The following is a 23,189-nucleotide window of genomic DNA, read 5'->3' on the forward strand; positions in this document are numbered from 1 at the left end:
CAGTGCTGTAGTGCAATCTCTTTATCATGAAAGTTGAACTTAGAAATATAGAATTATGTACAAAAAAAGACATTCAAAAATAAAACAATATCAAATTTTAGAGCCTACAAATCCACTCAGTCCTACTTCATGTTCAGCCAATCACTCAGACAAACAAGTTTGTTTACATTTTCAGGAGATAATGCTGCCCAATTCTTGTTTACAATGTCACCTGAAAGTGAGAACAGGCATTCTCATGGCACTGTTGTAGCCAGCGTCGCAAGATATTTATGTGCCAGATGCGCTAAAGATTCAAATGTCTCTTCATGCTTCAACCACCATTCCAGGGAACATGCTTCCATGCTGATGACGAGTTCTGCATGATAACAATCCAAAGCAGTGCGGTCAGACACATGTTCATTTTCATCTTCTGAGTCAGATGCCACCAGCAGAAGGTTAATTTTCTTTTTTGGTGGTTTGGGTTCTGCAGTTTCTGCATCAGAGTGTTGCTCTTTTAAGACTTCTGAAAGCATGCTCCACACCTCGTCCCACTCAGATTTTGGAAGGCACTTCAGATTCTTAAACCTTGGGTTGAGTGCTGTAGCTATCTTTAGAAATTTCATATTGGTACCTTCTTTGCATTTTGTCAAATCTGCAGTGAAAGTGTTCTTAAATGAACAACGTACTGAGTCATCATCCGAGACTGCTATAACATGAAATATATAGCAGAATGCAGGTAAAATAGATCAGGGCACATACAATGCTCCCCCAAGGAGTTTAATCACAAATATAATTATCCCATTATTTTTTTAACGAGTGTCATCAGAATGGTGGCCGAAGCATGAAGGCGCATGCAAATGTTTAGCATATCTGGCGTTTAAATACCTTGCAATGACAGCTACAAAAGTGCCATGCAAATGCCTGGTCTCACTTTCTGGTGACGTAAATAAGAAGAGGGCAGCATTATCTCCTGTAAATGTAAACAAACTTGTTTAGCTTAGCGATTGGCTAAACAAGGAGGAGGACTGAGTGGACTTGTTGGGTCTGAAGTTTTACATTATTTTGTTTCTGAGTGCAGTTATGTAACAAAAAAAATCTACACTTGTAAGTTGCACTTTCACAACAAAGAGATTGCACTACAGTACTTGTATGAGGTAAATTGAAAAATACTATTTCTTTTGTTTTTCATTTTTAGTGTACAAGTATTTGTAATAAAAAAATAATATAACTTTGATTTCAGTTACAACACAGAATACAATATATATGAAAATGCAGGAAAACATCCAAAATATTTAATATATTTCAGTTGGTATTCTATTGTTTAACAGTGCGATTAAAACTGCAATTAATCGTGATTCATTTTTTTTAAGTTAATTGCGTGAGATTCAAATGTTCTCAAAAGTTTGTGATTGCAGCTTTTGCATTTTGATTTGGGGCCCATCTCTTCTTAATACTGGGATTTTCTCCTAAATAGAACTCTGAGTATTTCCAAACCAATCCAAAATGAATAATCCCTGCAGAAATTCCACATGTGTTAGCTAAAACTATTCCAGAATATCTGACTTTTGCCAGAAGTCCTCAGTTTTTGTACAAAAATCCCTCAAAAGGTTTACTTTGGCAGGTTAAGATGCGGTTCTGTCAGAGATTGACATAGAAATAGTAGTGCTGGAACCAAGTAATAAATTGAAGATCAACTGGTTGTTGGGGCTGGCTGGTTATTAATGAAAGAATTCTAAATAACTTAATTTTTAAGTGGCTGAACTGCTAACAGAAACCTACAATATGTCATTAGTATCAACTTCCATAACAAAGGACCGAAGAGTAGCAAATATTGTACCTAGTTTTAAAAAAGAAACCAGAATGAAACTGAAATGACAGATCAGTGAGTCTTCCTTCAGTAGTAAATAAATTGAATGACATTATAATTTAAAAGTAGAATTATAAAACACCCACACGAAGATAACTGGAACAAACCAGCAGAACGTCTGCAAAAGAAAACAAGTGCCTCTTTCGTAGATTTTATTTGAGCATTTGAACAATAAAAATAGTGATTCAAAGAGAACCTGTTGTAGTTGCTAATGTGATACATAAGGTTGTGGTATAAAGGCCATGATCTAGCTCTCTGTAGGCAGATTACTCCATAATTTTGCACACAAGTTTTCTTTCACCTTCCTCTGAAACATCTGGTACTAGTTTGAACCTGTATGCCAATGTCTATGTTCCTATTGGTTGTTAGTGTAGGCCAGTCATTCTCAACCTATTTACCATTGTGGGCTGCATATGCAGCTTTTTGTGTGTTATGTGGGACATATTCACACAATATATGTACTACCTATATGGCCCTGAGGATGTCACATGGGCCGGAGCTGTGTGCTGATTGGGCTGCAGGCTGAGAACCACTGGTGTAGGCCATATTAAGTAACTGTACTCCCAACTTTTACCAAAACATTGTTATTCCAGAACTGATGTAACTTTTTTAGGGTAGGTCCACAATTTCCTATACACTGCCCCCTGTTTAAACACAGACATGCTTTTGAACATAGTCTACTGGAGAAAATTCAATGTAAAGCGCTGATGTAAGACATGGACAGACAAAGTTGAAACTATATTTTATCTGGGTCAGGACCTTTTTTTTCCCATTGCTTTCCTTTTTATCTTGTGAGTTTTCTACAGACCATTGAAAGCTATGGCAATCCCTTCCTGCTTTGTACCAGCCATTCTTACATTGAAAAATTAGCTTTAAGTATATCATAACACTCAGGACAGGAGTGTTTTATTTTAAGGATCTGCTAATGTAGGACAACACAAAAAATCCTGATAAATGTGATGGGCTGATTACAAAAGAAACAAGTAACAAACAATACAAATATTTTGCCATTCATACTTTAGCATTTTTAACCTCTTTTAAATATATGATATGACTTCTACATTAAAAGATGACAAACAGGAAAATCAGATCAATGATCACCATCAATTTAGTTTATGAAATGTCACAGTAGTAACCAGCAGGAATGAAATAATGGCTTTTTCCTCTAATTGTCTCACATGTGGCGCACAACAGAGGATGTTTTATTAATTATACAGAACTATGTTTGATTCAAGAGATCATCCTGTATATATGAACAGAAGAAGCATCAATGTGGTGTTTTGCTAAAAAAAATATATATATTGGGAGAAATGTACTTTGTGCAGTACAAATAGGAGCTTTATATCTGACAAATGAATACTCTTGAATTATTAAACAGGTTGCACAGTTGTTCCAGACCTTACTTCACATTTGTTGCCAGTTGTGTTAAATTCAGTTTTTAATGCACTGTAACACTAACTAAAACAGTGTAATGAAGCCTTAATTTAAACAAAGCTAACTAGTAATTGAACTAGATAGTGATTTGTTCATAAGGGTAAACGGAGAGCATGTACCTGAGTGCTATTGCTTAGAGGACTCTCATGTAAGCTTCATATGGAGCATCTTTATTTGTATATTTTAACAGAAATGAGATCTAAAGCCATTAGTTTTCCTTCAAGGTTCACATAGGCATGGTTAAATGTATGAAAAAAAAAAAAAAACTCTCCGCAGTCTTAAGGTGGTTGTTTTGTTGTGTTTTTTTCCCCCCTGCCCTCCATAACCTTCCCTGTCTAGAGGGACTGTTATCACAAGCTGAGACTTTGCCTGGTGGAGCAACAATAACTGCCTGGGTTACTACAATAGGAAACCGGGAAAATTGCTATTGCCAAATGTATGGATTTACTGTACAAAATACTGAAGTAGACACATGGCAGGATATTTTTTAGTAGAGTAGATAAAAAGATCGAATGTTTCTGACAAGATACAACACAAAGAGGTGTGTGTTTGTGTGTCAGATTTAAAATTCTTGGTACTGCTATGGTTTAATTATATTTACATCAGTTTTGACTGATAAGAAGCTGTCAGAGCTGATGAGCTAGGAAACCAGCAGAAAATTCTCAATCTCAGAATTGTTGGTGCACCGGAAAAGAGAGAATCTGATGACATGGGAATAATTTGTGTGGAATGGCTGATGTCTGCTTCATAACTAAATGGTGCCTTTCACTACAGCAACTAGATTGCCTCATAGCAAGAATCATTTTCCCCCTTCCTCCCCAATCCAATCTCAAACTGATCTGGTAGTTCTGAGACTTTAAAACTACACAACTAGGCATCTTTTTTTCTCCACCTGCTGATGTAAGACATGGACAGGCAAATGCTATTTTAATAAAGGTGTGGTCCACCAATAAACAATTTCTCCAGTTTCTACATTACATAGTACTAAAGATTTGGTGAGTTTTGTTATCATTATAAGTGTAGTTCTACTCATATATATCATCACAATTTTCATTTCAGTGACACTCATCTCATTTCCTTTCTTTATAGGTGAAGAACTTTATATTATAGATTTAACTAACAAAATAAAACCACTCTAACTGCTCTAACAACAACTTCATAACTGCCCATCATGAAATTTGACAGATTATGGATTGGCAGGACAGTCTTAGATGCACTTTATTAAATTATTACTGAAGGCAAAGATAGGAGCTTTTTTTGTTGTCTCAGAACACAAATCATTTCTAGCTGTTGTCTGAACCCAGTCTACTCTTTCAACATCCATTATAAAATCTGGACATCAGAGGTGGACTTATTTCCACTGTACAAATATGCAAAGATAAGATCACTTCCCCCAAACATTTTATAATCTAAAATGTGAACCTGTACGGATCAGAATTTAAGAAACTCTGAGTGCACACTTTTTTGCTGTGAAAACTCAGAACTGCATCCTGATATTTTAAAAATTGCATTTAAAGCTAAGCTTGTGTCCCGGAAGCAAAGAAATCACAATGAATGTGGCAAACGAGACAAAACATGAGAGATCCCCCACAAATACAGGACATGGCTAAAATATAATTAATCAGATACATATTTAAACAATAAATATTTAAGAATATATAATTTTTAAATATATAATATATAAATATTAAGAAAATATAATTATAATATATATAATTCCTAATATTCCAGTGCAATGTAAAATTATAACATACACAGAGCTTGCTGAGCATCTGTGCTAAATTCATATTGTGTTTTAAGAAAAAAAAAAAAAAGGTTTCCCTGGCAACACACACCATACGAATGATCTCAGAATAGCTGTTCTTCCACACTTAAGATTTCTTACCTTTCAGTGGTTCACACATCAGTTTTCATTTACATCCAGGTATGTATTGCCCAATTCTGAAAGGTGCTGAATTTCCACAACTTTCATTAAAATCAACAAGTATTGAAAATACTCAGCACTTTGCAAGATTGGCACCCTCTGCTCTTTATTTCTAACTTGTAAGGGGAATTGAAGCATAGCAAATGTTGACAGTCTCTGCCCTCTTTCTCCGATGAAAACACTCCAGTATTGCCACTGTCTGTTACTACTGTTTAGATCATTGTATTGCAATAGAAAATGTAACAGTAATATAGTGTAGCTGAGATTTTTGTGCTAGATAATGTCATGGGAAAAATGACCTGTGAAGCAAAGTGGTATACTGCATCAACATAATTTATTAATATTATTAAAAATACTTTGCTCCTGTATAGAATCTTTGATGCAAAGATGGGTATTTGCAAACACTGATTAAGCTTTACATTGTCCTTGAAAGGTAGGTAATTGATACTTACCTTTAACATGGGTAAACTGAGGCACAGAGAAGTTGGATTATTTGCTCAAGTTTATAGAGGAGGTCAACAACAAAACTTGGAATAGACCATAACAGTTTTGATTGTAGGACCCAAATGTACGTAGTCAAAAGGCATGGGATGCACAAAGGTACATACTCTCACTCTCTCTCATTCTCTCTGTGGCCTAATGTCTGTTCCACTCTGGATAAATATTTAAATACAAACACCACAGTTATGAATTGACCAGTTTACCACACACCTCATTTGGAACCGGAGGTACAAAACTAAGGCAGCAGCAGAGGCAGAAGAAACAAAGCTAATACAGTACAGTCCTGTGTTAAATGTAAACTGCTAACAAAAATAAAGGGAAAGCAGCATTTTTCTTCTGCATAGTAAAGTTTCAAAGCTGTAAACTTTTGAAAGAACTATAAGGTTCAGAGTTACGAACATTTCAGAGTTATGAGCAACCTCCATTCCCAAAACGTTTGTAACTGAGGTTCTACTGTAGCTGTTGTGCGACAGAGAGAGAGAAAGAAAGAATGACTCTGCAGTCCAATGGTTAGGGCACCCACCAGGGAGGTGGGAAAACCCGGATCCAGTCTCTCTACTCCAATCACTCATTTGTTAGTTATGCATTGTGGAGCAGCTGCAAGAGTAAAGATTGAAGAGCCTCCCCCCCTCCCCATCAGAATATCTCATAGCTCAGTGGTTAGAGCATCTCTCCCAAGAGGTGGGAAACCCCTGTTCAAATCCTTTCTCTCGCTCTGGGAGGGCAGCCCTTCCCTTCCCCCAATTCATTTCCAAAGTGTCTGGGTAGTCCTAGCCAAACACTTGAATGTGGGAATCAGGGTCCAGTTCCTTAAAGGAAAGTTAGGTGCCTAAATTCCTTGGAGGATATAGGCCTAGGTGTTGGTGAGTAATGAAAGGGAGCAGGAGGGAGCCTCAGTCACGCCAACAGGAAACTATAACAAGGAGAAAAGAATCTTTAATAATTAACTAGATCCCACATAATTATGGACAGATCCATGAAGGGACTTAGGCATTGCAGTGTCCAGAAAATCACAAGAACAACAGTACGATTCACAAAAGCTGAGTTAGATTCCTAGGCTCTCTGCACAATGAATAGGAGGGATAGGCACCTTAAATGCAATCCACAAAAGCCAGTATGCTAGGCAGGGAGCTGCCTAAGCTAGCCAATGGGAGATGTTGATGACGGGTATCTCCTAAACCCTGCCCCTCCTATGGAACTAGGCTCCTAAGTCCAGGCTGCAGGAAGGTGCCCACCTCTGCAAGTGATCCACAAACAGGACCCCATCTCCTAGAGTCAGATGGCTTAGGTGCCTAAGGCACATCTTGTGAGAATGAGTTAGGTGCCTGTCTCACTCCACACAAACAAGCCAGAGGAGGAGGAAGTGCTGGTGGGGCTCACCTTGTAACTTTTAGCGCAGTAGTTGGAACTCTCTCCTGAGAGGTGGGGAGAAGGCTGTTCAAATCATTTCTTCCCCTTTGGCAGAGAGGGGGGAATTGAGCCTGGGTCTCCCACATCCCAGGAGGGTGTACTAACCACTGGGCTAAACTTTATAAGGTGACCACCACTTCTTCCAGCTAGATTTTGAATAGGATCTGATCTGGTAGGCAGTCTCTGAGTGTGCCTACTCAATCAGGCCCCATGCAAGAGGCAGCTGAATGTTTAGCTTCCCCCAGTTCGTAAATCGCTCTGGGGCTTAGATAGGAGATAGGTGGAGCAAAGTTGGGACTCAGAGGCCTAAGTCTCAGATTTAGGCACCTAAGTACCCTTGTGGATCTGAGTCTTAGTATTTTCTGGTGATGCAGACTGCGTTAACAAGCTGAGGTATGTGTTTTGGTTAGCTGTCTGTTTTTGGTGCTGGCCCATGTTCCCTAATGTAAGAAATGACAGATAAATAAATTAGCTTTATTTTTTATGATTCCCATCTATATTCCAGGCCACACTCCATCACTACTGTATCTGACACAGGTTGTCTATCAAGGGATCTTCAAACACCTGGTAGTGATTCAGACAATATGAGCTAAATGCTCCCGATATAGTTCCATTGATCAGGGACATACTTTCTTCACATCTATAGGACCAAGTTTATCTTCGTTTCTGTACATCCCACTTCAAATGTGATAAAGGCGTCTAATTGGAAAATTATTTGCAAGTAAATAAGGCCAAGACTGTTTTTGTACATGAGACAAAGGTATTCTTGCAACAAAAGAGAATTTATGGTATGTAAGCCTTTCTTACACATGACTGCCAATCTGCTGACAGCATTTGCATGAGACATGTGCTAAATTAGAGACAGATAACTGTATTTGCTTCTGTTTATATAATCTGAAATACTGTATAGAGGGGATTCAGAATAGCAGCCCTGTTAGTCTGTACCCGCAAAAAGATCAGGAGTACTTGTGGCACCTTAGAGACTAACAAATTTATTTGAGCATAAGCTTTCATGGGCTTATTGCATCCGATGAAGTGAGCTGTAGCCCACGAAAGCTCATGCTCAAATAAATTTGTTAGTCTCTAAGGTGCCACAAGTACTCCTGTTGTTTTTGTATAGAGAGGAAAAATTCACAAGAAACTAACATTTCCTTGAGTTCTGTCTGTGTGTGTATTCATGCAAAGTGGAAAACTGCTGCTTGCAAATAACCGGTCATATGTTAAAAATGTACTTCCATCTCAGACTCACATGATGCACTTGTTTCATAAAAGTTTCTTGGGTTTTCCAGACCTTTGTTTGATAGCACTTAGTGGTTTTAGCAAAAAAAGGCGCATATTTCAGATGAGCTGGTTTTCTGCAGTGATTGCAAAGAATGGTTAGATAGGTTAATATTTGTAGGTCAATGGTATTGTGCAGAATTACGCAGGTTACCCTCTCATAACTTTTTTTAGAATTAGGGAGTTTGGTCCCAGAGTTACTGATTTTGAGGAGGATATTTTTAAGTAATTGCAGGCATATTTTGACAATCTTTTTATAGTGATGCAAGTTAGCATGTCTATTTTAATGAAGTGGCAGCACATTACCTTGAGGTGTAGAAGATCTGAATTCAAGAACAGATTTGAGTCTTACACTTTTTTTTGTATGTGTCTACTAATTGTTGCATTTGTACACCCATTGGCAGTCAATACATAAGTAGTACACGTCTCTCTCTTTGAAGTTTACCCATCTCATGATATGAGTATCACGCTCCTAATGTCAATGGAATTATCAATCAGAAATAAAGACTGGTGGAGTCTCCTCCTTTATTTCCTTTTTCCTCTTCTTGAGCAATTGAAGACATTCCCTTAAAGGAATATACAAAATTCCAATTAAGGATTTCTAATACCATCTTATTAAAACTAATCTGTTAATTAGTGAGACCTGCTCATGGGATCATGAAATTGTTCAGTGTAAAAATTCTTTTGAGAGGCTTAGCCAATTGGAGGAGTATGCCCATCTTTGGTTGAACATCCGTTTGCATATGGTACATGGAGAAACACTGAAGGCAGTTATGTGGCTAAAACACACTGCATCGCTCTGCAAGCATACGTTGTTATGTATGAGACAAGCACAGCAACACTGGAGACTCAGGTGAACAGTCTATTTGCGGAAGCAAGCTTTGCAAACTATAAGAAAAGTTAGATACTAATTCATAAAAAAGGAAGCTTGAAAATCGTGGTGTCAAATTTACCAAATGAGTAGGTTTGTCATTCAGTGCTATAGATTTCCAGAAACCTCCAGAATAATTCTGACCACACACTTCTTCTAATATTTACTTTAATTTTGTTTTTATTCTCAGTTTATAACATTTCAGCCATGCATTTTTCTTTACTTATTTATATTTGCACATAATTTTTAGCAAAAATGTCATATCTTGGTAAGGGAACTTAATATTAAGAACTTTTTCACAGCTCTCGGAGCAGAAGGGACAGATCATGGCCTTTCATGTGTGCCAGAGCAAGGGGAACTAGAGTGCATAAGTAGGGCCCTACCAAATTCACGGCTGTGAAAAACGCATTGGGGACCGTGAAATCTGGTCTCCCCCGTGGAATATGGTCTTTTGTGTACTTTTACCCTGACCAGCATTTCTCAAACTGGAGTCCCGGCCCAAAAGGGGGTTGTGGGGGGGATGGAGGGGGAGAGAATCATGGTATTGTCACCCTCATTTTGGAGCTGGGCAGCCGGAGAACGGCGGCTGCTGGTTGAGGGCCCAGCCCTGAAGGCAGCAGTGCAGAAGTAAGGATGGCAATACCATAGCATGCCACCCTTACTGCTGTTGACACCAGTGCTGCCTTCAGAGCTGGACTCCCAGCCAGCAGCTGCTGCTCTCCGGCCACCCAACTTTGCAGGCAGCACCGCCACCAGCAGCAGCACAGAAGTAAAGGTGGCAATACTGCAACCCCCCTACAATTACCTTGTGACTTCCCCCGCCACCCACAACTCCTTTTCGGGTCAGGACCCCTGCAGCTACAACACTGTGAAATTTCAGATTTAAATATCTGAAATAACTAAGTTTACGGTTTTTAAAATCCTATGACCAAGAAATTGACCAAAATGGACCAAGAATTTGGTAGGGCCCTACGTCTAACCTACCCTTTATGCCAACGATCCCTACCATTGCTCTGAAATCAGGAAGGGAAGCTAGCTCTGCACAGACCCTATTTCCCACCTCCCAGTGCAGCTCCCTTCCACATTTCCAGAATGAAACATGTTGTTTTCTTGTTCTGAAGTGACTTCAATTTTGTGAATATGAAATGTTTTGAACCAAAATGATTTTTTCCCATGAATACTCCTTTGCAGAGAATTTCTAAATTTGGGGAGTGAGTTTGTTTCGAATTAAGCCACATTTTGAAATCTTAAAATCCTTTGTAAAAAGGAACTTCCATCTTCTGCACAGCTCTATATTTTTTTTCTCCAATATAATAGTTAGACCTTTGGTACAGTTTAGAGTTTCCTTTTTCTCTTAGAAATAATGAAAGCATTGTGTTCAGCATCTTAAGCCCTCAGTTTTATCTATGCTGTTTTCCAAACCTCTTCCTATGTCTTGCATGACTATAACATATAGCTTGCCTAAAATCCAGTAACCACTTTTAAAATCAGTTTTCAGCTCTTGATGAAGATCAGAGGCAAACTATTTCTTGTCCAGCCACATCTTTTAGCGTTCTTTATTACATTAGTGAGTATGTCAAATAGTGTTGAAAGGTTTCCTTTACAACACTAGAAGTTCAGTGAAACCATGGGATAAAATAAAACAGCTAATGGCTTCATTTAAAAATAAAGATTGCTGCTGGATGAGATCAGCAATAGTAGTTCTAAACTTTGCCTGAAGCATCAAGAAATTGTATTACAAGTCTGACTCTTTACTCTTGGCAGGGAACTAGTCTCCCGATGGGGCATATTGAACACAGTAGTTGCTCACCTGTTCTACTAAATATACCATGGTCTGTCCATGTTCTAGTTAAGGTTGGAAAGTGAGTGCCTTGTCATTTTTATTCTTTTCACATTCTGCATTGAGACAGTTACTAAGTAGCCTGGTCAAATAACTAAAGTGATGACATTTTACAGCCACAATACTGTCTTAATTCCTGGGTGCTGTATACAATTAACTCATTAATTTTTCTTTTTTATTTATTCTCAAACATTATTAACTAGTCTAGAAGTTTAAGTTGAATACTCAGAGTTGTATTCTCAGTAAGGAGAGGATTTTTTTAGCCTGAATATGCTCGGTTTAAAAAACAAAAATTGTATGTTCTCTTTTCAAAGAAATGATCAACTCTCGTCCTTTTTGATAGGAACTGATCTTTTGCTCCTGAGAAATTAAAATGCCATTATGTGTCACTGAATGTCTGTTGCAAAACTTAGATGGGCATGATGAGTGTGTAGTGTGAAAGCTTCTCCAAAAGGGTCCTTTATTAATAAGAAATGTGACAGACTGTGCCACTGGCAAATGCCACATTAACTAAGACAAATGATATTACTCTGAACTGGCAATTAGGACCAGAGAACTCTCATTGATTCATTTTCCATTGTTTAATAGTCTACACTCTCCCAACCTGTAGGGATATTGCAACAATCAAATGGATAATTCTTTCATGATGTTCCTACCTGAAAAATGTCAGCTGAGGCTTTTTTCTGATAATATCAGACATTTATTTAAAAAAGAAACAGAACTGTAGCGTTTGTCTATCGTACTCACCTCCAGTGTGCCCCCTTGTGTCAGGGTGTGATTTTGCAGACTTTTGTCTCTGGTGCCCCCGCAGGTCATCTTTCTTTGTGCACCACTCAGCCCTCTAGTTGAGAAGTTGCTAAACTAACCCCCTTCTGGGGCAACAGATGTCCCAGTACAGTCAAAAGTCCCGAAGAGAATCAACCTCTCTTCTGGGTCTGGTGCTTAACCCCTTTCCAGGGGTTCCATTGTCTCTCTCCAGCTCTAGAATGAAGCTTCCTAGAACTTGCAGCCTCCAACAGCCTCTGGCACTTCAGCCTTTCATAGGATCCTGTCTGCTCCCTGTTACTTCTCTGATCAGAAAGAACTTTCCTGCCTTTTTGGGGCCTCTGTGTCCACTACGTTATCACCTGATACCTTCCAGTCCCACACCCTGTGATTGAGATGTAACTAATTAAGTAATCTATTGTTTCCCGTTAATAATTATTAATCTCTTTCTAGCCTGTGATTGTTTTTATCCCATCACACCACCTCCTCCTTACTGTGCTGGTCCAAATTCCTGTTCTAGTTCTTCTTTTAGCTCATGCACCCATAACCCATAGGTCTTTTTCCTGCAGATTCTCTTGATAGTATTCCTCCGGCTGTTCTTTGTCTTGTATGACCTTTCGTATGGCCTGATCAGCAGTCACCAATCTGTGTACCCTGAGCTTTCTGCTCATCCTTTTCTGGTATCTCCCCAAGTTGAGAATCCAGTTCTGTGCTAGTACAGCCTCCTCTGTCCTTTGGGATCCAGCAGGCAAGACTCATTAAAACTGTTCTAAAATTATTCACTCAGATACCTTATCCAATGAGTTCCTATCAGGACACAACCACCATGTCATCAAGTCAGTTGGCATTGTCCTTTGGGCAAGGCTCTGCTCGCAAGTGGTCTAAGATAGCCTCCTTCACACATAACATAGTCTGTCTGTGGCTTCTGCCTTCAGACTGAACTCTCCTCCCTTTAATGGGACCAAGGTGTCCATGAAGTTATCACCGAATGCATCCCATCCCACACTCTGTGGCTGAGATGCATATCATTAGGTACATCTATTGCACCTGTGCTATAATTAACTTTCCCTTTCCATCCTGTGATGGGTTTCACCCCATCATGAGTAGCTACAAGAGAGATACCCCCACTGTAATAGATGATATATGAAGGGTCTACTGGCTTACTGTATAGATAGATGTCTATCGGAGAGTGAGGGATAGGATTTGTAATAAAGTTTCTCTGTGGATGGCATACATAGCTGACATTTAAATGAGTTTTCAGTCTTAAACAAGAAATCTACTACACATTTCTTATAAGATACTTCAGACTATCCTCTCAACATTTCCTCAAGTGGAATCTCAGAAACTTCAAAATCTTTCAGAATGAATGACCAGATATAACTGAAAATTGTAAGTGGAAACTACAGAAAATACATTGCCTCCATGGAGAAAGGAGTCCTACTGAATATATACTTCACCATCCTATACACCATTACTAAGACTTTCAAAACCACCTTACAATTTAGAGGGAAAAATTCTACTCATATTAATGGGAGTTGTACATCTAAATCTCCAAGGCTGAGATTTTTCAAAAGCTCCTTACTTGGACAGTGCTCACACTTACCCATAGGTAATACATCGTGATATCATAGACACTACAGTTCAATCTCTGCTGAAAAATGGAAATAGCTGTGGTATCTTACATACCACAGTTAATTCTAAATCTCACATATTGTACAATAACCTGGATGAACATAGTGTTAAACAATACGCATATGGTAGTGTGTTTCCTGGAATAATACATCTCTGCTTTTGTAGATACTGTATGCTTCCACAGATCCGGATACATAATCGCATCTATCAGGCATCAATTCCATACCAATGTTTTCATAAAAAATATAGCGAACAGATATTTAATATCCAGCTTATATATTGGTTTTGATGTGGGAATTTGCCTACAAAATGTTACCTGGAATTTATTTGGTGCTTCAATTTTTTTGTTTTCTATAGGGATCACTCTTCAATAGTCTATTTTGTTAATTTTAATGTATCTTCCAATTAGCGTGTAATCTAAGCAGCCTTTGCATTTTCCCTTCTCTAGTCACCCCTCTAGTGTATAGTATGTATGTATATTTTTCCCCTTAAAAACTTGACTTCTATAATGTAAGTAGCCTCCATTTATCAGACTTTCACTTCTGCATTTTATCTCTGTCCATAGTTGACATTAGAACTAAATTTCTGTTAAAATCTGTTCATGCCCTTCCCTGCTAATTTTGCCAAGTTGAAATAAGACTCTCTAAAATGTTCCATATAGGATCTGATGCCAGAATAGATCTTTATTCTTAAAGTACAAGGAAACTTTTACCATGTATTTTAGAGATGCTAATCTTTTTAAAAATCAGGTATTATTTTCTCAGCTTTTTGGAAAGTTCCCTAGTGTTTTTGGCTTATAGTGTCTCAAAAACAGCTTGGCCTAAAAATACCAAGCATTTTATTGTATTTGTCTGCTTGAAGACAGGTGCCTCCAAGTACTTTGAAAGAGTTTGCTTATTTAATAAACTAGGGTTCCTGAGGTTAAGAAATGCCAATTTTCAGCTGTTGTAAATATATCTATATAGGTTTGGAAGTATATTTATCTATATGACACAAAGCTGTCTCTTGAGCCCATTCCAGAAAGAGGGAATGGAAAAGAAATTCTGTATGTGTGTCCAAATGTTCCCTTGGGACTTCCTTTGATATCTCTGGCATCAATGCCATCTCTCTCTCGGGGCTTGCCTGCCTCAAGGAATTGTGGTCTTTCTGAGACCCAGGGCTGAAGGTTTGTACTGTCTTTTGTAGACACAGACCTTTACAGCTAGAAGGCAGATGAGTCCTTAGGAAAAGATGAAAACTTCAAACACCCTGGCCAGATCTTCAGGTTTGAATCAATTTTTTTTTGCAGGGAATTTTCACCTAGATTCCATAAGAGTTACATTGCCAAATGGAAGTGGTTTCAAAAGCCTGTTTATGGTAAAGGTCTTGACCTGGTTTCCTGTCCTTTCCCGTTTATCATAGAGTTCTTACTGTCTCTGGTTTGGTCAAAGTGACCCTTAGAACTTCTCCCCTCTTTTTTAGAGTCCAGCTACAAATAGGGCTTCTGAATCTAGAGAGGAGTGGAGGGATGGTTAGAAGCAGCATGGTACTTACACTTTCTGTGTTTTGAATACTGGGATTGAAGTAATTGTGTATACCTCCTGATTGCTACCTACTACAGTATAGTGATTCCATGGCTATGTGACTGCACACTTAAAGAGTTTGGCAGCAAGGCACTTCTATGGAGGCATTACACTCCTAGAACAAGAGCTACTGTTGATAACACCTTTTGTATGGATTCAGGCACGGTTGAGAAACTTGGAGTGTATGGCTGTGGTAATCTGCCATAGCTTTAACAGTGTAGTAAGATGTAGTAAGCAGATCCAGAAGACTGAGGGGGACTGATATTTCAGAAGGCCTGAGCACTGGCAGTTCCCAGTGACTCTGGTTGAAATCGTGGCTTCCTAACATCTCTGGGGAAAAGTCAGGCCCTGTGTGGTTTAAGATGATTGCTTTTGTTGGTACCAGAGCATTAAAGAGAAGAAAAAGTATGTGTCAATTTATGACAGCAACAACTTCTATTGGTAACGTAGTAAAGGCTTTGTCTTTGTATTTGTTATGAACTGTAGTGCATCTATTATTTAACATCTACTCTTGCAATGACAATATGAATTAATGTGTGTGGTTTGTGTATGGAGTTGTATGGCATAGAAATAACTTTTTTTTTTTTTGGTGCGGGGTGTTGATGGTGGAAATTGAGATATAGGAGCTAAAGTAAGATTGCTAAGATTGTATTAAAACTTCTTTTAAGGTATTTCCCCCACCGCCTTGCAGTTAAGTTTTATATTTTCAAGTTTAACAGGCTTTTTAAAAATATAAAACAAAGCAGAATCTTTTCTTAATATTTATGTGGAAAGAGCACTGGCTTGAATAGCTGCATTATTTCATAAGAGGCTTATATTTGTAAAAAAATGATAGTCTCAGTATAAAACTTTTCCAAGAGACACTAAAAGGAGAAGAGTCCAGAGAGAGATTTGTTTTCGCTGTGTGCACATACTAACATATGCTGTATATTTCTATATAGGATTTTTAAAGCAAGAAGCAGACTTTAGTACTTTTACAGATTCTTGAAATGACACATTGGCTGAAACGTTAGGACACAGAATTTTGTCAGATTATGATAGAATGTTTATATACAAAAGGGTAAATATTGTGAATATATTGTTTTGAGAGACAGGTCCTTAATAACTTCTCTAATTGAATTTGATCATTTCTTTTTCTTTTTCACTTCATAGTCAAAATGTATAGTTTTTTTAAATTTGAAGCTCAGGTAGTTTCAGAACAATCAGTGGACACTTCTCTGATGCAATACAGTTCTTGTTGGCAGTGTTTTCATTCACATACTTTCTCAGCAAATTTATACTTCGACTTAATTTTTAGGAAACGTTGACTGTTTTTTCATAACAGTTCCAAATATCCAGTATTATCTCAACAAGGCAGACCTTATATTTTAGATCTTTCATTCCTCTGACAATTGATTGACCAAGTTAACCTGCATACACCTAATTTTATCTGATCTGATTGCATTTGAGAACTTCAGTGATTTGTTTTATATACACTGCTCCCTATTTGATTTTGTTTTGTGATGAATTTATATAATAAACACTGACTGGTAGGATGCTACTTGAAATGAAATTTCAGGCTAAGAAATTTAAGAATGCATTTTCTTTTGTACAGACATATATTTAAGGAATCACAGATGTCCTATATGCCAGATATCACAATTTGAACAGATAACTGCTAAAAATACACAAACTGTCAACTGTGTCTTACTGCCAGAAACTGTCTCTAAGTAAATTAGTCTTGCATTTTTGTTACAGTGTAAAGATCCTCAATTTTCCTGGTATAGTGATAGCAAATCCACAAAATACAACAAATACATTGCCATGTTAAAATATTCACTTGATTGGATCTAATTTTGTGTGGAATTGTACATAAATGTTGGTATCTGCTTAGAAAAAATCAGCAAAAATAAAATAAGCATATTACCTGTCACCCTCAATCAAATGACTTGAATAAATATCTTAGCCCTCAATATTAACATTTTAAAATAACTCATACCCTGTGCTTCCTGCATTAAGATCTCATAGCTGTAAGTAATGTTTTATTACCTGAGCTTGCAGAGAGTATTTAGTCTCTCTCTAGCAAATTAGCTGTGAAGGTAATATGATTTGAAATGAACCTTTTCAAAGCCAGGCCAAGTAGGTCCCTTTCCACATGGTTCAAGGTTAATTATATTTATCAAGGAGGAAGTAAAAAGGGGCAGTAAAGATGCTAACAGACTGGTGGCAACAACATAATGGGTGCGTCTCCAACATTTTACATTTCTCAAAGTTGCAGTTATTGATAAAATCAGAATGAGGGCTGTGTTTTATGATGGATTGTTTTTTTCATTGTTTTTATGCATAAGAAATTAGGGCAACAAATTAACATGTTTTTTGGAGCTGCTAAAAGCAGTAACAAAGGAAACAGTGACAGATCTTATTCATTAGGAACTAGATCTCAAAAATGAAAAATGTGAAGCATAAAAGATATAAAAAATACATAGCAAGGCTCATGTTCATTTTGAACACTTTTTTGTTTATAAATATTCTTTATCAGTCACATCTGTATTTTACAGTGCAAGCTCAAGGAATGTAGTAGGCAACTCTAGTTAAAAACAAAGACATTATTTAGGAATAATTTGGATAGGAGTATAGTGCAGACATCTAAAACGCCTACCTCTCAGTGGGTTCATCTGTATTGTCGTCTGTGATCATCTGCAACTCCTGTATATTTTTACTTGAATCTTCTTTGACACAATTTTCCTCCGTGCTTGCTTTGGAGATATCCTCATTTGCTCGCAGCTGTTCTATGAGGTTTTGTTGATGCCAGGTTTGAATAGATCGGTGGTGCACAGGGGTTGGACCTGGCACTGGTGCCAGTATATTGTGGTGAACTGGACTGTTGTTTTTCTTTAGCCCATTTCTGTCCCGAGAGTGGCTCTTCAACCTATTCTGAACCGGTGTCCCTCTATGCTCATATCCTTCCTGAAGGCAGCCTCCAGTGCCTGTGGAACCTTGAGAGGGGTGACTGAACCACCTCCAGCGTAGCCGTAGGATCTGTTTCACATCAAACTCTTTCTTTCCAGAAACTGACATTTTTGCAGGAAAAAAGAACAAAAGCCTATTCTTTTAGAAAGGAAATGGATTCTTTGTTATCTCTTGTGTTTCAGCGCCTCTTCTTAAGAAAAGACGACAAAGGAACAAATACCAGTAGCCCTCTTTTTTTCTGACTAATATACTGCTAGCACTTCAAGCCGATGCTAAGCTGCTGTTAACTGTATAGGTGGGAATCCATACTGACAGGATGGTGAGGTCAGACCTTAAACAAGTAAATCAGCTTAGCACAGGAAAGCAGCTACCATAACACTACCCAGCTGCTAAGCTTACATACAGCACTACAGCACAGCACTCTCAGATATAACCTAGCCTCACATGATCCTGAGGGATCTTAGGCAGCAACTTAAGATGCAGAGAAGCACATACAAATAAAGTGGTAAGATCTTGTTTCCCATGAGGATTTGCATGTAGTCTGCTAATAAACAATACTGCATTTCACTACAAAATTATGAACGGTGAACTAATGATGTGGATTTTGCTAATGATTCACTCTGAAAGTATCCTGCAGCTCACATTTTCCTTAACAGGTCTACTACATTTATTGCAGTAGACCTCACTTTACTATGTGAAATATCTATAAATAGTCTTCAGCGTTGAAGTGCTTACCTAAAAGAAAGTGAACGTTCTTATTTAAAGTACATTGTGCAGTAGTGTATGAAATATTGTCTTAACTAGGGATAGCATTTCTGGTGTATCATTATGACTAAGTGTGGGGATGAGAAAAGGAAGAGCTTACAAAAATTGGAGGAGAAACCCTCCCTAAATGATCATATCTGTGAAAAACACAGTGCTTCCTGGCTAAGTGCCTGTGTAAACGCCCTCTTGCCCTCGTACACACTCTGTCAAAGGGTGGGATTTTTTTAAACCATTCTTTTGATAGTGTGCATCAAAACATGTTTTGAACAAAATTAATTATATTTTAGAGATTCATTATTAGATAAGCATTAAATGTTCAGAGCTGTGTGAAGTGTATATAAATATTAGATAGTAATATACATAACTTTGACACACAGAAACTGGTAGTATTAGAAAAAGACACTCAGTTTGTCTTACTTGGAGATATATCATGTGTAGTTGTCTGTGTACCATTCTTTAAGTACCATTTTAAATAACTGCTAGTGATAGTCAAACCTCAAAAGACTGCGGTTCAGTTTGGATAGGCCCTGAGAGGTGTGGGTACTGATCCAAACTTAATGCAGCACTTCCCCCATCCCCAGTTTTTTTTTTGGCTCTCTCTCCTCCAACGTACCTATATTGTTCTCCATTTTCCTAACATTTCTCTTTTCTTGATCTCCAAAATTCCACTGTTCAACAACACTCAGATTCTGAAATCCACTTTCCCTTTCCCATCCTGCCCTTAGAGTCAGGGATAGTTCAAATCCAAGGATTATGGAGGGAGGACAAAGCAAAATGAATGAAGGATAGGACTGAAGAACCATCAGACTTTATTTATGTTTGGTCATGAGGTTTCATTCCTACTCCCAGTACACATGCCAAATCTAGATAGTATCATGGGTTGAAGCAGTGTGAAATTAATTGGGGACAGAGGGAAGAAAAAGTTTGAGGGAAGGGGGAGAAGTGAAATAATGAAGGAGAAGCACAAGAATGATTTACGTATATGAGGGAGGGGAAAGTAGTTATTTGCAGGTGTGGTGCTTCGGGGAATCTATCTGTCAACCTGTGAATTCTGGTTGGTATTGCAGAATTGTTAAGAAATGGCTTTATCATGGAATGCCTCTCTGTCTGTATGTCTACCATTGCTGGCAAGGGTGTATTACATCCTTTCCAGATCAGGGACAATGGTATGTTGTTAAGTCTCAAAGACCACCTACTCAAATGGAAACACCTGAATTACAATGGGCTAGCTAGACCTGGGGACTTCCCCAAACTTGTCTGCAGGGAGCACAGAAGTGCAAAATTCCCAAACCAGACTGAGACAGCGAGGACAAAGTTGGAGTTTTAAAAGGACTCTCAGAGTGGGGACTGAGAGCCACACAAGAAGTTTTGTGCAGGAGAGGAGAAGGGGTGGACTGGCCAGGTCAGAGAAGATAAGCTGAGGAAAGAAAGTTCCTTGTTGTTCAAGTGATTACATATTTCCATTAGACTAGATGTGTGTGCCTTTTGTACTTCAGTGCTGAAGAGTTTTCTTTAGCAGTACCTCTAGGAGTGATGACATCTGTGCCTTGTTGCCCCCCGATCCAAACTGAAAGGACAGGTCCATTCTGCCTACTCTTCAGTTCCTGCTTACCATCTCTGGTCAGTGGTGGTCATATACTGTCAATTGTTCCTCTGTGAATGTGCAGTTAATGTTTTGCCTTGTTAGTGGTACTCGTTAGGGGGTCCTCAAACCCTCTTTTCTTTCTTTTCCTTCTTTTTTTCTTTCTTTACCTATTTCCTCCCACTGTTTATAAATTGGGTAACTCAGGGCTCTGCCTGGTATGCAAGGAGCCTGTGCCTACATCCCCTGGCTTCAAACCTTGCTCTAGAGAGGCTCGTGAGGAATGGTCTCACTCCCTGAAGTTCTTGAGTGAGGATCATGACAGGGACAGGTGTCTGATTTGCCAAGGCTTCAAGACAAGAAACAAGAAGGTGAGAGAAGAACCACTCAGATACATTGTTATAGAGGCCTCCCTTCACCTTGGCACTGTCTTGTTACCACCTCAGCCAATTACAGAGAGTTCCTCTCTGCCCAGAAGTGTTCCCCTGGCCTAACCAGAAGAAAGAGCTCAGAGGAGATCCCCTTCACCGAGGCATTCTTTAAAGAGACATAATTGCTTAAAGCCCTCTCAGCCTCTAAAGCCAAAGAAAGGGACAGCTTCCATGTTGTCGAAATCTTTGGTGTGGGAATCCTCAGCTGCAGAGGCTAGCTATTTCAGTATCAAAGGTAGAGCACGCCCTTTAGCTTGGCGCTCTCCAGTACTGCTCCCTACTGGCTCAATCAAGCCATTGACTTTCTGGTTCCTAAGTTGGTACCATCAAGGCTGGCTGTTTCCTTGGAGCCAGCACTGGAGCTGTTCCCCTTGATCACAACAGGGCGACCATCCCAGAGGCCTACGCAGCAGCAAAAGATCTCCTGAGCCTCTCAGTACCCCCAGTGCTGATTAATCAGATCAACAGTTTCTTCTCGGGGCTGTTGCATATGATGCATATGTTGCCTTCCGTGTCAATGTCCATTATGACACCAGTCGTTTCAGGTCCAGTACCACATTCATCTATCATGATGTCAGCTCCGATGCCAACAGAAACTGCTCTGCCTCAGCATGAAGTACCGATAGCCAGGAAGTCCCTTATGTTGCCACTGGTACTGCAGTCCAGTCATAGATCTTGGTCCTTATCTCTGATGATGCCACCCAGTATCACACCTCCCTGGCCTGTGGCGTACTCATACTCCACCTCAGAGTCTGAAATGGGTTTCTCAGTCTCCAACTACAGGGAATCCAGGGCATCTTCTAGAAATGGTGACTGCTCTTGTAGGAGCCATCAAGACAAGAGCAGATAGAGAGATTGGAGGGTCAGGTCTAGACATAGTTGGCCTCAAGTACTATACCAGCTCCATCACTGGCCCTCCATTGCACTGCAGAAACCAACCCCCAAGAAGGTAAGTCTTGCCGTCTGATACCAATAGATGGTTGGAAGTTGGTACCAGGCACCTGCTACACTACAGAAATATATCCCCTTGGAGCAAAGTGTCCCGGTGTAATAGTGATAGGCTGCTTGACCCTTCTTGTGCAGCACCCAGGATTGGGCCTGCCTATTGTTGGTTTCAGACAGGCCTTCTATGTCTGCAGTTTTCAACCAGCCCTAGGAGGGTTCTAACCTGCCTCCTGTGGGAGCAGGTTGTCACATTTCCTAAATGTGTGGCAGTCCATCACCGCCAACAAGTGGGTACTAAGCACAGTGGAATCAGGATATATCCTCCTATTCTCGTGCTCCCCTCCTTATTCGCCACCTTCCCACTCCCTTTTCAGGGACCCATCTCACAAATCAGTTCTGAGGGCAGGCATGTTCTTTAGGAGCCATAGAATGAGGGCCTTCTCAGTGTCTGGACAAGGGGTTCTACTCCCTATACTTCCTAATACACAAAGCAAAAGGAGTCTTAGGCCCATTCTGGACCTTCAGAACCTAACAAATACATCAAGAAGTTATAATTCTCCATGATCTTCACTACAACTATTATCCCTTCATTAGATCCTGGAGACAGGTGTGCTGCCTTGACTTGAAGGATGTATATTTCCAAGTGCTATTCACTCTGGCCACAGAAAATGTTTAAGGTTCATAGTAGGAGGAGATGACTTACAGTTTACAGTTCCATGCTTTAGCCTATCATCTATACTGAAGGGTTTCAACAAATGCATGGCAATGATGGAAGTATACCTCTATGGATGCGATGTCCAGGTATACCCCTACCTAGACAACTGGCTGCTGTGGGACTGCTCTTGTCAGTGAGAGGAGGAAAGTATCCATCAAATACTCCTTCTGTTTTGATGCGTAGACCTGGAAGTGAACAATGACAAATCAATGCTACCCCTCCAGAGAACAGAATTTATCAAAGCAGTCCTTGATTTAACTGGAGTCAGGATGAGACACACTCACACCTAGTATAATTGGCATATGCATCACATCTTGAAGAACAACATTTATAAAAATTGAGTAACCATTCTTTTCAGAATACAAACCATACACTGCAACAGAAAGACCCTGACCCCAGCCTAAAGAATGCTCTGAAGTGGTGTGGATATTCCTGTAGGGTTTCTTATTTTTGTGTGTATCAGTTTCTAATGCAATTAAGACAACAGTAGTGGTTTTAGAATCCTGTGAAAAGTCTGTCTCTGTTATGCTCTTCTCATGTCCTTTGAGGAGCTAAACTGTGGGCCCAGAACATCCACATGGCTGGAGTTCTCAGAAAGTTTGATTAAACTATGGAGGGAAACTGAGAGGTTGCCACTGGTTCCCAGCAGTGTGCAGTAGACCACGTGAGAATGGGGGTACTAAACAAATGATCTGTACCCCAAGAGTGTGCTTAGAGTCTCCAAAATATGGGGACAGTG

At 39.2% G+C, this 23,189-nt stretch overlaps 1 protein-coding gene and 1 long non-coding RNA gene across 3 annotated transcripts in view; one reads left to right on the forward strand and one right to left on the reverse strand.

Annotated features, from left to right (window-relative positions):
- Positions 1-18,448, reverse strand: part of KLHL4 (kelch like family member 4) — a 77,434-nt gene extending 58,986 nt beyond the window's left edge. Inside the window, exon 1 of one of the 2 annotated variants that reach the window (XM_007059450.4) lies at positions 17,702-18,448. In XM_007059450.4, the coding sequence (XP_007059512.2) occupies positions 17,702-18,120 (419 nt within the window). In that variant the 5' untranslated portion in view covers positions 18,121-18,448. The remainder of the gene's footprint in view (positions 1-17,701) is intronic. The other variant, XM_043522000.1, reaches the window with a different exon arrangement.
- LOC122461604 overlaps positions 1-23,189 on the forward strand; it is a 621,770-nt gene that overhangs the window by 157,702 nt on the left and 440,879 nt on the right. The window lies entirely within an intron of this gene.

This window comes from Chelonia mydas, chromosome 9, assembly GCF_015237465.2.
Source record: "Chelonia mydas isolate rCheMyd1 chromosome 9, rCheMyd1.pri.v2, whole genome shotgun sequence".
NCBI classification, from domain to species: domain Eukaryota; kingdom Metazoa; phylum Chordata; order Testudines; family Cheloniidae; genus Chelonia; species Chelonia mydas.